Below are 16,819 nucleotides of genomic sequence, written 5' to 3'. Positions count from 1 at the left end.
GGGCAGTGGAATGTTGGCTGAATCCTTAAAATTGTTGCGGCACCTTTTTATCTGCTGGTGCGTCCTTTCTGGCGCTACCCAGCTGTTACTGTGCTGGGGAAATGTCATCCGGGATCCTGCAGCAAATTTACGGACCGTGGCTGAGTTTGTTGCTTTGAGTGAGGGTTGTTCTCTCCTACGTTTGCTATCCCCTAGAAAGAAACCTCTGTGGATTGTGAGAATAGGTGCACCGAGGTGTCAGCTCTGCTGACAGCACTTTCCCTTGCTGGTGTGTACATTTTAACCCTCGCTTGCTGAAGGAGGTGAAGACACGCAGGATGTAGTGGTGACAATCCCCCAGGTACCATGGACCACTGAACTGCCTTTGCTGAGTGCTGATTGAGCCGGTATCAACATTGTCAAAACCTGTGCCCTCTTTCCTACTCAGTTCAAGTGACGTGCTGAAAGGTTACAGCTGAGGCCTCAAGGCTTTCTCCCGCTGTGGTGGATTTTCTGGATAGCATTATAATCGGTTTGCACAGGGGCTGGAAATTCAGGGACAGTGTAAGAAAATGGAATTTTTTTTTTTTTTTTTTTTCCATAACCCCCTCTCTGCTCAAAGTCATTTTATGTACTTTTTTTTTTTTTTTTTTTCATGCCTGGAGATTGACACTTGCCTGTCATAACATTGTTTCAATATTGTATCACCCATGGCAAAGTTGTGAATTATCCAGAGACAGTCTCTTAAAATAGACAAATGTACCACTAAGGATATTATCCCTTACCCTGCTGTGTTCTTGAGGAGTTGCTTCTTTCCATGGGATCATGAAATCAATGCTTGTTATCAATAGAGATCTCCTGGTAACTGTGTCTACAAATAGATGTCCAGCATTTCAGGAGAGTGACAGAACTTGCAGGTGATTAGGATTTCCACCCAGAATAGGTGAAGCAGTAGAAAAGATGAAGGATCAACTACAGGGAGTCTGCTGAGCACAGCATATATAATATCAGCTGTGTTGGGGTTTGTGCTGTCATTGAAGGAATGGTTGTAGACTTGCATTCCTGGCCAGAGAATTGGCATGACCTACACTGGCTTTTTCTGATATTCTTGGAATATTTGTATCAGGAGCCACGTCCTTTCAAAAGCCCTGGAAATTTACTAACAGAGAATACATTCACCTAACCAAGCAAGCACCAAACCCGCTAATAACAAAGCTTGGAACATGGATTTTCCTGTAGAAAAAAATACAATCCTTTACGTTGGCGTGCTTGCAAATGATTGAGTTGTTCCATCACAACATGAAATCGATGCCATCGTCATTTGGAGTTATTCTGACATCACCTTTAGGAGCAGTAGAGCGCTGGGCATGGTCTATATGACACCATCTGTATGTTTTTGATGGTGCTCTCATTGCTGGCAGTAGTGTGCAGAAGCTGCAGTGAGCCCTGTGGAGGTGAAGGGGGCAGTGACAGGTTGCAGAGGTGAATGTGGCTGTGGCATTGTGGAGGCCCCGGCCATTTCCTGGTATTAAGGTTGACCTGGAGGAGTGAGATGTGTCTAATGGCACTGAAAGTCCCTGGGGAGACGTGCACCATGTCATGAGACAGTCCCCTAGGTACTATTCACTGTGCCGTTACTGTTACCGACTGCTGATCATGCTGGTATTTAATGTGCTGTCTTACGAAGAACTCAGTACTCTTGTTTGACTGTCCTCCATAAGCGAGGTGATGCAAGATGACAATTATGACTTCACTGTTCTCTCTTCTCTTGGTGTAATTTCCCACATTTTCTTGGCTTACCAGTCATTGTGAAAGCAGGGAAGGCCTTGTACACTTTTCCTGTGTTCTTTCTGTAAGTATGTTTTTATTCTAGCTGCCAGTAGACGGTGTGCAGGCAGAGGAGCGTGACCTGAAAGTGTATGTTTTCTTTCTTTGTCTTGCCTTTCTGAAGTGGATTGCAGCTGCATTGTCCAGTGAGGTGGCATGACCATACACTGTCCTGTTTTCATGTTATGTTATTATTTGCATTCACCAGCCACTTACTTGAAAACCCCTGGAAAGACTCTTAAACCAAGAAACAAACAAAAAATCCCCCAAGAACAACAACAAAAACACCCCACAATCCATACTGGAAATCACATTTTCCTGTGCAGTAGGTATCATTGCTGGCACTGATGTATTTTTCAGCATTTGCGTTGGTCTTTCACAACGTTCTGTCAATGGCCATTGCCTTTAGAGTTGTCCTGACATCACCTCTATAAACAATATTCTCCAATGTAATGTTTCCGGCTGAGGCTGGGGGAGCCACAGGAGATGAGGTGAACACGGCAGTGGGGCTGAGTAGGCCCTGACCATGTCATAATATGAAGTGTGACCTCACAGTGTGTGGGGACTGGAAATCCTTGGGAAGACCACGGGCCGTGTCATAAGAAGACAAGAATGTGAGCTGATGCTGTTGTCTGGAGAACACGTCCCAGAGTAGGGAATGGGGGATGAGTGGAGGAAAGGACGATGCAGGATGGGCACAGGTTTCCTTCCCAAGATCCATTCCTGGGCTCCTGAAGGTATGGAGTTGAAGGCCTTCTGGGTGCTGAGTTAATTCCATGGTAGTTGAATGCCCATCACGTCCTTTGAGGTTATGAATATTTCCCACCAGAGACATCACTTGTGCTGTTGTCTGCCTGAGGCAGACAAGGTGTCAGTAAAGAGGGTGTGGCATGCAGAGTGCTGGCTAATTCCCAATGAACTTTTTGATTCCAATTTAGGACAACTTTTTCTAGGAGAGTAGCACTTCAGCCTCCTGTCCTTGTATTGTGGTGGGCATCTATAGTGGCTTCCAGAGCCACAGATCTTTCCATGATGTGGATGTCATTTCTGTGCGTCCAACCTCCCATAGTCGTGGAGTTGAAAATTTCCCCTTGGTTGAAGTTACATGTCCTGTTGTCACTGGTGGCTGATTCTGATGTCTGATGTACACACAAATCCCTGCACAGCAGCCCAGCTGTGGGTCTCTGTGGTAAAAATTCTCCCATCCAGCTGATATGATGGTGTCTTTGTGCTTTGGCATTTGGTCTCATTCTCTCAAAGTGCCAACTCCATGTGGACTGGGGTGACAACAAACATGCCTTTATGTCATAAAGTTCTTAAGGAGTCAGTTCTTATGTTCTGTGGTATTTCCACCAGAGATTGCTGAAAAAGGCACAAATCATGATGTGTAGGCAGATGAGAGGAATCTGCCAGAGTGTGGGGGGCTTCATATCCCTCGAGATGTTCCTTGTGCCAATTGTAAGGGAAGGTGAGGATATGCAAAGGACAATGTTATAGCAGGTTTTGTGGTATTGTGAAAGAGATTCTGCAAGTGGCACAAGGTATGGCCTGGGCATGTGATGAGGATGAGCTTTAGCAGGGAAGGTTCTTGCCTCAAGGAGATGATCTGCAGAACAGTTGTGTCTTTGGTGAAGGACTGGAGAATGTGTGCTCTGGTGGAGTTGCTGTTACCCAGGATGTGAGACGGAGGATTCTATTAGAAAGTATCAAGAAGAGGCTCCACAGACATTACTAATACCTGGGATTTCTCCAGAAGTTTTGCATATCCTTACGCCCCAGTGTTCTCTTCCTGCATTTCAATACAGTGGAGCTGGATTATTTGTCTTTCTTCTCCCTTCTTACCAAGCTCTCACTGTCTTGTTTTTCTGTCTCTCATGTAAGCAGTGTGTTGGTAATACCAGACAATACGAAATACTGAGTTTTGGCAGCTCTCTGGTTGCAAACATTTGGGTAATTTTCTATCAGTGTGCAGGATGACTTTTCCATGCTCCTGAGCTGAGGCTGATGTTGAGACAATGTCCTTCCTTAGCTTTAGGGTGCCCATCCCTCATGATAGAAGTATGCTGTGCTTTGCCCAATGATTCCAAGGCTTTTCTAGAATGCACATCAATATTTTCTATCCGTTGTACCAAACAGTCTCTGCTAGTGTTAGAAGCAGTTTGCTGCTCTGAGAATATTTCTTTTCTGAAGAAGCAAGCCGTGATGCTACAGGTAAGTGGCTTCTTGCTGAAGAAGATGAGTCTGAGAGACAGCTGAACCTTTCTGCCTCTTTAGTTGTGGTGTCTTCATCTTGGATTGACCAAATGTGTCTAGATTGGGAGTTGGATTCAACAATCCTTGTGGCTTTCCTTCCAACCTGAAATATTGTATAACTCCCAGATTAGACCACAGTCTGCTCTCATTTCGTTCTTGCTTCTTCCAGCATGGTTTGAGCAGTTGGCAGCAAGCACAGATGGAGGGTGGCCTCTAATGTATTTCCCAGAATGGATGTCTTGGGAGTGGAGAGCATGTTCTCATGCAGAATTCTGTGGGATTAGGTTGGATATTTTGGCAGTGATCCTGCATGTGGCACTAAATAGGGCCTGGGCCTATGCGATGGGGAGGGTGAATTTGAGTGGGGAGGAGTGTTGTCCCAGGAAAATGAAGCTGTTGGGTAGAACACAGTGTGTGTCACTGTGGAGGAACTTGTGGAGAATGTCTGATTAGCTGTGGAGATCTCATTTCCCATGCCTTAGAGTGGTAGAGGATTCCAATAGGAATCCTTGAGAAAGCACCCACCCTGTAGTGCTGCTCTTGTGGGATCCTCTCAGGACCTCCAGCGGTTCTCAGTATTCTTGCTTGGTGTTGCTCCCTGTGATATTACAGCTTATCAAGTGACTTGCCATGCGTGCCTTTAGTCCCTTGCCATTGATGCGAAATTTTGTTGGTCAACCAGAAGACTCTTTGAACTTTGTGCAGTTCTGCCATCCTTTTTTGGGACACTGCATCAGTCATCTCCCTGGTGTTGGTCTTCCATCTGGCATTTAGGGACAGTGTCCTTTCAAAGAAATACTCCTGGTGCTGGAGTTAGTTTTTGTGAAGAAGCAACCAGTGATGCTACAGGTGAGTTAGTGCTACCAGAAGAGGCTCTGTGTGATACAAGGTGTACGTTGGTTCCTGTCCAGCTGTGGTATCTTCATGTTGGATTGACCGAGTTTTGCCTGAATCAAAATTCCTGTAGGATTGGAGCACCATTTTGTGCTCTCATTCATTTCTGCTGCTCGCTGGCACCGGGTGAGAAGTGGGCAGCAAAGACAGATGGAGAGGTGACCTTAATGCTTTTCTAGGAGGAGATGTGTTGGGCATGCCGAGGATGCTTACCGTGACAATGCCGTGGTGAATTTTTAATAGCTCTGCAGGTGTGAGTCAGGCCGAATTGTTCTTCATCGAGGTAAATGAGAAATGTTTTGGCATCTTGCCTTTTTTTTTTTTTTTTTTTTTTTTTTAAGCATTCTTGGAGGCTTTTCATGCTGGAGTCTGCTGGATTTCATTTTGCAAAACAGAGACTCCCTTGGGTCACTTAGACTCTGGAGCATTTTTTGTATTAGGTGTCTAAATGGGTGGGCTCTTCTCTGATGTAACAAAGATGTTCTTTATGATGTGATTGCTTTGTCGATTGATTTCTCGGGTCGTTGAAATGACTGAAGGGTCCAAATGTGGCTTTGATCCTGAAGGGAGAGGAAGCGGCAGGAGCACCGTTGTGGAGCATAACCAGAAGGCAAATCTCTGTCATGAGGAATGAGAGCTGGGAGCGCCCTTTTGCTAAAGGGGCTGTCTGTGCTTCATGACGTGGTGGAGTAAGTATTCTAAAAACATTTCCTCAAGTGGAAAAATTCTAGAAGATAAAAGGATGGCAGCGATAGAGAAGGAGAGGGAAAGACCACACAGCTAGGAGAGAAAGAAAAAAGCAAACAAAAAGAAGAAGATAAGCAGGGAAAAGACAAAGCAACGAAAAAGAAGAAGATAAACAGGGAGATGTAAAAGGAAAATGGACAAAGAAAAAGTGGAATAACAGAAACAGTGGAAGAAAGCATTGCACGGTAGAGAAATGGGACAAGTGGTGGACAAACGGGCATCTGGATTTCGAGGAGATTCAGTCATATGACCTCGAGATCGAAGCAAGAGATAAAGGGACTCCTCCACTTTCCTGCAGCGTGGAGCTTGAGGTGCTGGATGTAAACGACAATGCGCCGGAGGTGCGGTATTAATAGTAATAATATTCATAATAATAGCAGTAGTAGCCGAAGTAGTAAAGAAAATATTGAACTCGCTACAATGAAAACAACATAACTAAAAAACTACTCCCCTCCCAAAAACCGGAACCCAACCAGCAACACCATTCCAAACCACAATGAAAGTCGAAAGAAGGGCAGAATGGAAATACAAAACAGAGGATAAAAGAGCTGACCAGCACGCACCGACCACATCTGTAGACATTGAGAGGAGTTGGTTCCTAACACCTTTGATAAGAGCAGCACAGCTCTCCAGCAATGATACTCTGTAATTAGCAGTGATGGTTCCGCATTTAATGATCTCGGCGGTGGCAGAGGACACTGACGAGTTTCCAGTGCAGCTAAAGAATACAGGTGCCGGGAAAGAGAAGGGAAAGGAGCGGAAAGAATGAAGAGTGGCATAAAAAGGAGGAAAAAAAAAGACAGTCAAGGAAGAAACGGAAAAGAGTACAAAGAAAAAAAGGAAAGAGAAAGGAAAAATGTCCGTAAAGAAGGAACCGCAGAATGCAAGAAAAATGAAAAGGCAGCGAAGAAAGAAAAGAAGAAATGAAGGTCTACTTACAAAGAAAAAGGAAGATATAAGGGGAAAAAAGAGTAGCACGACAGAAGACACGGCAGAAAACATACCCATCGCGGGGCGGAGGCAGGGGCGCTGTGTGTGAGCGTGTGAGGCGGCGGAGCAGCGCACGGTGTCGCTGCAGGCTCGGGAACGGCGTGTGGGCGGCTCCGCCCCGGTGCGGCGGAGAGCCCGGCTGTGAGCGCGGGGGGGCGGCGCGGGCCGGGCAGCAGAGCCGGTGCGTCCGGGCGGCGGCGGGGAGCCGTGCGGGACCGGGCCGGGCCCGGCACACACAGCGGCGGCCGCAGCAGCGGCGGAGAGAGCGGCGGCGGCGGCGATGGGGGAGCGTTGTCGTGCGGCGCTGCGGGTGCTGGTGCTGCAGGCGGCCTGGGCGCTGGCGGGCGGGCAGGTGCGGTACTCGGTGCCGGAGGAAGCCGAGGCCGGCACGGTGGTGGGCCGTCTGGCGCAGGACCTGGGCCTGGAGGCGGGCGAGGCGGAGGCGCGGCGGCTGCGGCTGGTGGCGCAGGGCCGGCGGGCGAGCGTGGAGGTGAGCGGGGCGAGCGGCGCGCTGCTGGTGAGCTCGCGGCTGGACCGGGAGGAGCTGTGCGGCAAGAGCGCGCCGTGCGCGCTGCGCCTGGAGGTGCTGGTGGAGCGGCCGCTGCGCGTCTTCCATGTGGAGCTGGAGGTCACCGACATCAACGACAATGCCCCCATCTTCCCCGCCGCACGAAAAAACCTCAGCATCGCGGAATTGTCTGTACCGGGGTCTCGTTTCCCGCTGGAGGGTGCTTCGGATGCGGATATCGGAGCAAACGCGCAGCTCTCCTACACGCTCAGCCCCAGCGAGTATTTCTCTCTGGATTTGCACCGCAGTGAAGAATACCGAGAATCCTTGTTTTTGGTACTGACGAAATCTCTGGACCGCGAGACGATTCCCGTTCACCGGTTGGTGCTGACGGCGAGTGACGGGGGCCGGCCGTCTCTGACAGGGACAATGGAGCTGGTGATCTCGGTGCTGGATGCGAACGACAACGCGCCCCAATTCAACCAGTCGGTGTATAAAGTGCAGCTGCCGGAGGACGCTACAGAGGGAACGCTGGTGACGAGGGTGAATGCCACGGATCCCGACTTCGGAAGTAATAGCGAAGTGGTATATAGTGTGAGCAATACTTTTCCTGAACAGGGGATGGATATTTTCGTTTTAAATGAGAGGACGGGTGAAATTCATCTGGCAGGCATGGTGGACTATGAAGACATTCGTTCTTATGAGATACAAATCGAAGCGACAGATAAGGGGACACCCCCGCTGTCGGGTCACTGCAAGGTGGTGCTGGAGGTGCTGGACGTGAACGACAACGCGCCGGAGGTGCGGGTGACGTCGCTGTCGGTGCCGGTGTCGGAGGACGCGGCGGTGGGGACGGTGGTGGCCCTGCTGAGCGTGTCGGACCGGGACTCGGGGGCGAACGGGCGCGTGCGGTGCTGGGTGTGGCCGGCGTCGCCGTTCGGTCTGGAGGCGACGTTCGCGGGCTCGTACTCGCTGGTGCTGCGCGAGGCGCTGGACCGGGAGCGGGTGTCGGAGTACGAGGTGGAGGTGCGTGCGGAGGACGGCGGGGCGCCGGCGCTGCGCGCCAGCCGCGGGCTGCGGGTGCCGGTGTCGGACGTGAACGACAACGCGCCGGCGTTCGCGCAGGCCGTGTACACGGTGCTGGCGCGGGAGAACAACGCGGCGGGCGCGGAGCTGGCGCGGCTGTGGGCGCGGGACCCGGACGAGGCGGGCAACGGGCGCGTCAGCTACTCGGTGTGGGAGGGCGGCGCGGCGGCCGCGTCGTCGTCGTCGTGGTCGTCGTGGTCGGGGGCGGCGGGCGGCGGGTGGCGGCCGGCGTCGAGCTACGTGTCGGTGGACGCGGAGAGCGGGCGTCTGTGGGCGCTGCAGCCGCTGGACTACGAGGAGCTGCAGGTGCTGCAGTTCGAGGTGCGCGCGGTGGACGCGGGGGAGCCGCCGCTGTGCGGCAACGCCACGGTGCAGCTCTTCGTGCTGGACGAGAACGACAACGCGCCGGCGCTGCTGCCGCCCGCGGGCTCGGCGCCGGAGGCGGGCGGCGCGGCGGCCGAGGCGGCGCGGGCGGCGCAGGCGGCGGGGGGCTCGGTGTCGGCGTCGGACACGCTGTGGGCGTGGGCGGCGTGGGGGGCGCCGGCGGGGCAGGTGGTGGCCAAGATCCGCGCCGTGGACGCCGACTCGGGCTACAACGCGTGGCTGCGCTACGAGCTGTGGGAGCCGCGGGGCAAGGGCCCCTTCCGCGTCGGGCTCTACAGCGGCGAGGTGAGCACGGCGCGGGCGCTGGACGAGGCGGACGGGCCTCGCCACCGGCTGCTCATCGTCGTGCGCGACCACGGCGAGCCGGCGCGCTCGGCCACGGCCACGCTCAGCGTGTCGCTGGTGGAGGCGGCCGAGGCGGCGCTGGCCGCGGCCGCGGGATCGTCGTCGTCGTCGTCGTCGCGGGCGGCGCCGGGCGCGGACGCGGGTGCCGGGGCGGCCGGCGCGGCCACCAACGTGTGGCTGGTGGTGGCCATCTGCGCCGTGTCCAGCCTGTTCCTGCTGGCCGTGGTGCTGTACGGGGCGTCGCGCTGGGCGCCGCGGGCGGCCGTGCTCTCGGGGCCCGGGCCCACGACGCTGGTGTGCGCCAGCGAAGTGGGCAGCTGGTCGTACTCGCAGCGCCACAGCCGCAGCCTGTGCGTGGCGGACGGCGCGGCCAAGAGCGACCTCATGGTTTTCAGCCCCAACTTCCCTCCGCCGCCGCCCGGCGCCGCGCCCAAGGACACGCAGCCGGAGCCCTCCGCCCTCCTCGGCACGGTCAGTGGCACTGCTTTGCTCGCCTTTACTCCTTCTCTCCCCCCTCTGCCAAGTCTCACAGTCCCCTTTGCAGTTCCTGTTTGTAGCGTGGCTCCGCCCCCACGGCCTGAGGGCAGTGGAATGTTGGCTGAATCCTTAAAATTGTTGCGGCACCTTTTTATCTGCTGGTGCGTCCTTTCTGGCGCTACCCAGCTGTTACTGTGCTGGGAAATGTCATCCGGGATCCTGCAGCAAATTTACGGACCGTGGCTGAGTTTGTTGCTTTGAGTGAGGGTTGTTCTCTCCTACGTTTGCTATCCCCTAGAAAGAAACCTCTGTGGATTGTGAGAATAGGTGCACCGAGGTGTCAGCTCTGCTGACAGCACTTTCCCTTGCTGGTGTGTAACATTTTAACCCTCGCTTGCTGAAGGAGGTGAAGACACGCAGGATGTAGTGGTGACAATCCCCCAGGTACCATGGACCACTGAACTGCCTTTGCTGAGTGCTGATTGAGCCGGTATCAACATTGTCAAAACCTGTGCCCTCTTTCCTACTCAGTTCAAGTGACGTGCTGAAAGGTTACAGCTGAGGCCTCAAGGCTTTCTCCCGCTGTGGTGGATTTTCTGGATAGCATTATAATCGGTTTGCACAGGGGCTGGAAATTCAGGGACAGTGTAAGAAAATGGAATTTTTTTTTTTTTTTTTTTCCATAACCCCCTCTCTGCTCAAAGTCATTTTATGTACTTTTTTTTTTTTTTTTTTCATGCCTGGAGATTGACACTTGCCTGTCATAACATTGTTTCAATATTTGTATCACCCATGGCAAAGTTGTGAATTATCCAGAGACAGTCTCTTAAAATAGACAAATGTACCACTAAGGATATTATCCCTTACCCTGCTGTGTTCTTGAGGAGTTGCTTCTTTCCATGGGATCATGAAATCAATGCTTGTTATCAATAGAGATCTCCTGGTAACTGTGTCTACAAATAGATGTCCAGCATTTCAGGAGAGTGACAGAACTTGCAGGTGATTAGGATTTCCACCCAGAATAGGTGAAGCAGTAGAAAAGATGAAGGATCAACTACAGGGAGTCTGCTGAGCACAGCATATATAATATCAGCTGTGTTGGGGTTTGTGCTGTCATTGAAGGAATGGTTGTAGACTTGCATTCCTGGCCAGAGAATTGGCATGACCTACACTGGCTTTTTCTGATATTCTTGGAATATTTGTATCAGGAGCCACGTCCTTTCAAAAGCCCTGGAAATTTACTAACAGAGAATACATTCACCTAACCAAGCAAGCACCAAACCCGCTAATAACAAAGCTTGGAACATGGATTTTCCTGTAGAAAAAATACAATCCTTTACGTTGGCGTGCTTGCAAATGATTGAGTTGTTCCATCACAACATGAAATCGATGCCATCGTCATTTGGAGTTATTCTGACATCACCTTTAGGAGCAGTAGAGCGCTGGGCATGGTCTATATGACACCATCTGTATGTTTTTGATGGTGCTCTCATTGCTGGCAGTAGTGTGCAGAAGCTGCAGTGAGCCCTGTGGAGGTGAAGGGGGCAGTGACAGGTTGCAGAGGTGAATGTGGCTGTGGCATTGTGGAGGCCCCGGCCATTTCCTGGTATTAAGGTTGACCTGGAGGAGTGAGATGTGTCTAATGGCACTGAAAGTCCCTGGGGAGACGTGCACCATGTCATGAGACAGTCCCCTAGGTACTATTCACTGTGCCGTTACTGTTACCGACTGCTGATCATGCTGGTATTTAATGTGCTGTCTTACGAAGAACTCAGTACTCTTGTTTGACTGTCCTCCATAAGCGAGGTGATGCAAGATGACAATTATGACTTCACTGTTCTCTCTTCTCTTGGTGTAATTTCCCACATTTTCTTGGCTTACCAGTCATTGTGAAAGCAGGGAAGGCCTTGTACACTTTTCCTGTGTTCTTTCTGTAAGTATGTTTTTATTCTAGCTGCCAGTAGACGGTGTGCAGGCAGAGGAGCGTGACCTGAAAGTGTATGTTTTCTTTTCTTTGTCTTGCCTTTCTGAAGTGGATTGCAGCTGCATTGTCCAGTGAGGTGGCATGACCATACACTGTCCTGTTTTCATGTTATGTTATTATTTGCATTCACCAGCCACTTACTTGAAAACCCCTGGAAAGACTCTTAAACCAAGAAACAAACAAAAAATCCCCCAAGAACAACAACAAAAACACCCCACAATCCATACTGGAAATCACATTTTCCTGTGCAGTAGGTATCATTGCTGGCACTGATGTATTTTTCAGCATTTGCGTTGGTCTTTCACAACGTTCTGTCAATGGCCATTGCCTTTAGAGTTGTCCTGACATCACCTCTATAAACAATATTCTCCAATGTAATGTTTCCGGCTGAGGCTGGGGGAGCCACAGGAGATGAGGTGAACACGGCAGTGGGGCTGAGTAGGCCCTGACCATGTCATAATATGAAGTGTGACCTCACAGTGTGTGGGGACTGGAAATCCTTGGGAAGACCACGGGCCGTGTCATAAGAAGACAAGAATGTGAGCTGATGCTGTTGTCTGGAGAACACGTCCCAGAGTAGGGAATGGGGGATGAGTGGAGGAAAGGACGATGCAGGATGGGCACAGGTTTCCTTCCCAAGATCCATTCCTGGGCTCCTGAAGGTATGGAGTTGAAGGCCTTCTGGGTGCTGAGTTAATTCCATGGTAGTTGAATGCCCATCACGTCCTTTGAGGTTATGAATATTTCCCACCAGAGACATCACTTGTGCTGTTGTCTGCCTGAGGCAGACAAGGTGTCAGTAAAGAGGGTGTGGCATGCAGAGTGCTGGCTAATTCCCAATGAACTTTTTGATTCCAATTTAGGACAACTTTTTCTAGGAGAGTAGCACTTCAGCCTCCTGTCCTTGTATTGTGGTGGGCATCTATAGTGGCTTCCAGAGCCACAGATCTTTCCATGATGCTTCCTTGGGCTTCCTCAGGGTAATTTTTAAAGGCACATGTTAATGTGGATGTCATTTCTGTGCATTCAGCTTCCCACGCTTGCAGACTTGAAAATTTCCCCTTGGTAGAATTTGGGTGTCCCGTTGTCACAGGTGGCTGATTCTGATGTCTGATGTACGCACAAATCCCTGCACAGCAGCCCAGCTGTGGTTCTCCATGGTACAAATTCTCCCATCCAGCTGATATGATGGGGTGCTTTGTGCTTTGGCATTTGCTCTCATTCTCTCAAAGTGCCAACTCCATGTGGACTGGGGTGACAATAGACATGCCTTTATGTCATAAAGTTCTTAAGGAGTCAGTTCTTATGTTCTGTGGTATTTCCACCAGAGATTGTTGAAAAGGCATAAATCATGATGTGTAGGCAGATGAGAAGAATCTGCCAGAGTGTGGGGGGCTTCATATCCCTCGAGATGTTCCTTGTGCCAATTGTAAGGGAAGGTGAGGATATGCAAAGGACAATGTTATGGCAGGTTTTGTGATATTGTGAAAGAGATTCTGCAAGTGGCACAAGGTATGGCCTGGGCATGTGATGAGGATGAGCTTTAGCAGGGAAGGCTCTTGCCTGAGGGAGATGATCTGCAGAACAGTTGTGTCTTTGGTGAAGGACTGGAGAATGTGTGCTCAGGTGGAGCTGCTGTTACCCAGGATGTGAGACAGAGGATTCTATTAGAAAATATCAAGAAGAGGCTCCACAGACATTACTAATACCTGGGATTTCTCCAGAAGTTTTGCATATCCTTACACCTAGTTGTTCTCTTCCTGCATTTCAATACAGTGGAGCTGGATTATTTGTCTTTCTTCTCCCTTCTTACCAAGCTCTCACTGTCTTGTTTTTCTGTCTCTCATGTTAGCAGTGTGTTGGTAATACCAGACAATACGAAATACTGAGTTTTGGCAGCTTTCTGGTTGCAAACATTTGGGTAATTTTCTATCAGTGTGCAGGATGACTTTTCCATGCTCCTGAGCTGACGCTGATGTTGAGACAATGTCCTTCCTTAGCTCCAGTGTACCCCTTCCTCATGATAGAAGTGCACTTTGATTTGCCCACTGATTCCAAGGCTTTTCTAGAATGCACATCATTATTTTCTATCCGTTGTACCAAACAGTCTCTGCTAGTGTTAGAAGCAGTTTGCTGCTCTGAGAATATTTCTTTTCTGAAGAAGCAAGCCGTGATGCTACAGGTAAGTGGCTTCTTGCTGAAGAAGATGAGTCTGAGAGATAGCTGAACCTTTCTGCCTCTTTAGTTGTGGTGTCTTCATCTTGGATTGACCAAATGTGTCTAGATTGGGAGTTGGATTCAACAATCCTTGTGGCTTCCTTCCAACCTGAAATATTGTATAACTCCCAGATTAGACCACAGTCTGCTCTCATTTCGTTCTTGCTTCTTCCATCATGGTTTGAGCAGTTGGCAGCAAGCACAGATGGAGGGTGGCCTCTAATGTATTTCCCAGAATGGATGTCTTGGGAGTGGAGAGCATGTTCTCATGCAGAATTCTGTGGGATTAGGTTGGATATTTTTGCAGTGATCCTGAATGTGGTACTAAATAGGGCCTGGGCCTATGTGATGGGGAGAGTGAATTTGAGTGGGGAGGAGTGTTGTCCCAGGAAAATGAAGCTGTTGGGTAGAACGCAGTGTGTGTCACTGTGGAGGAACTTGTGGAGAATGTCTGGCTAGCTGTGGAGATCTCATTTCCCATGCCTTAGAGTGGTAGAGGATTCCAATAGGAATCCTTGAGAAAGCACCTACCCTGTAGTGCTGCTCTTGTGGGATCCTCTCAGGACCTCAGGCAGTTCTCAGTACTCTTGCTTGGTGTTGTTCCCTGTAATATTACAGCTTATCAAGTGACTTGCCATGCATGCCTTTAGTCCCTTGCCATTGATGTGGAATTTTCTTGGTCAAACAGAAGACTTTTTGAAATTTATTTAGTTCTAGCAGCCTTTTTTTGGGACACTGCATCAGTCATCTCCCTGGTGCTGGTCTTCTAGCTGGCATTAAGGGACAGTGTCCTTTCAAAGAAATACTCCTGGTGCTGCAGTTCCTTTTTCTGAAGAAGCAACCAGTGATGCTTCAGGTGAGTTAGTGCTACCAGCAGAGGCTCTGTGTGACACAAGGTGTACTTTGGTTCCTGTCCAGCTGTGGTACCTTCATGTTGGATTTTTGCCTGAATCAAAATTCCTGTAGGTTTGGGGCACCATTGTGTGCTCTCATTCATTTCTGCTGCTCCCTGGCACCAGGTGAGAAGTGGGCAGTAAAGACAGATGGAGAGGTGACCTTAATGCTTTTCCAGGAGGAGATGTGTTGGGCATGCCGAGGATGCTTTCCGTGACAATGCCGTGGTGAATTTTTTAATAGCTCTGGAGGTGAATAGTGAGTCAGGCCGAATTGTTCTTCATCGAGGTAAATGAGGACAGTGCTGTCATCATGCTTCTTTTGTCTGCATTCTTGGCGGCTTATCATGCTGGAGTCTTCTGGGTTTGATTTTGCAAAGGAGAGACTCCCTTGGGTCATTTTTACTCGGGAGACTTTTTTGTATCAAATGTCTGAATGGGTGGGCTCTTCTCTGATGTAACAAAGCTGTTCTTTATGATGTGATTGCTTTATTGATTTATTTCTCGGGCCGTTGAGATGACTGAAGGCTCCAAATGTGGCTTTGATTCTGAAGGGAGAGGAATCTGCAGGTTCATGTTAATGGAGGAAAGGAAGAAAGCAAATCCCTGTCATGAGGAATGAGAGCTGGGAGTGTCTTTCTGCTAAAGGGCCTGTCTGTGCTTCATGACCTGGTGGAGTAACTATTTTAAAAACATTTCCTCAAGTGGAAAAAATAATAGAAGATACAAGGATGGCAGCACCCGATAAGGAGAGGAAAAGACTGAACAGCGAGGAGAGGAAGAACAAAAGCAAAGAAAAAAAGAAACAGGCAAAAGTTCAATGAAGAAGTGGAATAAACGGAACAATTGAAGGAATCATTCCACGGTACAGGAATGGGAAGTTTTTCGGAAGGAGATGTTCATTGAGAGTTTTATATAAACATTTGGAAAGGATTATAGTAAAGGAAATAGAGGGACATAAGAGATAAAGAAAGAAAACGAGAAGGAGGATGTTAAATTATAGCAGTTAAGAACATGAAGAAATACATAGGAAAGAGAACCAGAAAACAGAATGGAAAGAGACTAAAAGATAAAATGTAAATAGAAGACGAAAATGAATGAGGAAAGGATGTACCAGTGAAGGCGACTACACAAGTAAAAACTAAGACAGAAAGGGATCCAGGAAGTAAGGAAAAGAGAAGAGAATGGAAAAAAAAAAGGAAGATAAAGAACCTGATCAGTAGGCACCAACCTGTACGTTTAGACGCTGAGCAGACTTGACGACTAACATTCTTCCCCCGGTTACAGCACTTAGCCCCGGCGCTGATATACCATAACGAGCGCTGATATACCATAATTAGCGCTGACATACCATAATTAGCGCTAATATAACTAGCGCTGATATAGCGTAATGAGTGCTGATATACCGTAACTTGCGCGGAGAGCTCCGACTTTGATGGCCTTCACAATAATACAGAAGGCAACTAGCGAATTGCCGGCGAATGTAAAGAAGAGCAAAGATTGGAAAGGAAAATGAGTTTTAAAAAAGCACAGGGCAATAAATCAAAATGACAGCGAACAAGAGACACAGCAATAGAAAGGAATGGGAAAATTATACAGGAAAGAGAAGGTAAAAGAAGAAAAAGAAAACTCGATGAAAACCAGAGAAAATAATGGAAGGAAGAAAGGAAGGAGAAGAGGAAAGAAAGAAATGAACCTATGCAACCATAAAGCAAGCGATAAAAGAAAAGAGGTAAGAACAATAAAAGAGCTCAGAGGGAGAGGCGTCAGATTGAATGACAAAGAGGGAAGCGGCGGCGCGGGGCGCTGTGGCGGAGCAGGTGAGCCAGCGGATTAAACCAGATGAAAAATACCGAACTGAAAGATAAAGGACGAGACATTAAAAAATGGAATAAAAAGAAAATATATACGAGAAAAGACGGCGAAACAAAAAAGAAAAAAAGAGAGAGGAGCAGGACACGGCAGAGGAGCTGGCCGTGAGGGAGCGGAGGCAGAGGCGCTGTGTGAGCGTGTGAGGCGGCGGAGCAGCGCACGGTGTCGCTGCAGGCTCGGGAACGGCGTGTGGGCGGCTCCGCCCCGGTGCGGCGGAGAGCCCGGCTGTGAGCGCGGGGGGGCGGCGCGGGCCGGGCAGCAGAGCCGGTGCGTCCGGGCGGCGGCGGGGAGCCGTGCGGGACCGGGCCGGGCCCGGCACACACAGCGGCGGCCGCAGCAGCGGCGGAGAGAGCGGCGGCGGCG

The 16,819-nt window shown here is 49.8% G+C and overlaps 1 protein-coding gene across 1 annotated transcript; it reads left to right on the top strand.

The window, feature by feature from the left end:
• The first annotated feature begins 6,970 nt into the window (after positions 1 to 6,970).
• Positions 6,971 to 9,594, top strand: LOC136367751 (protocadherin alpha-2-like). Its single transcript, XM_066329548.1, has 2 exons — positions 6,971 to 9,484; positions 9,571 to 9,594. The coding sequence occupies exons 1-2, from the start codon at positions 6,971 to 6,973 to the stop codon at positions 9,592 to 9,594; spliced, it is 2,538 nt and encodes an 845-aa protein (XP_066185645.1).
• The last annotated feature ends 7,225 nt before the right edge of the window (positions 9,595 to 16,819 follow it).

Source organism: Sylvia atricapilla, chromosome 14, assembly GCF_009819655.1.
Source record: "Sylvia atricapilla isolate bSylAtr1 chromosome 14, bSylAtr1.pri, whole genome shotgun sequence".
NCBI classification, from domain to species: domain Eukaryota; kingdom Metazoa; phylum Chordata; class Aves; order Passeriformes; family Sylviidae; genus Sylvia; species Sylvia atricapilla.
This window is presented reverse-complemented; position numbering and strand designations above follow the sequence as displayed.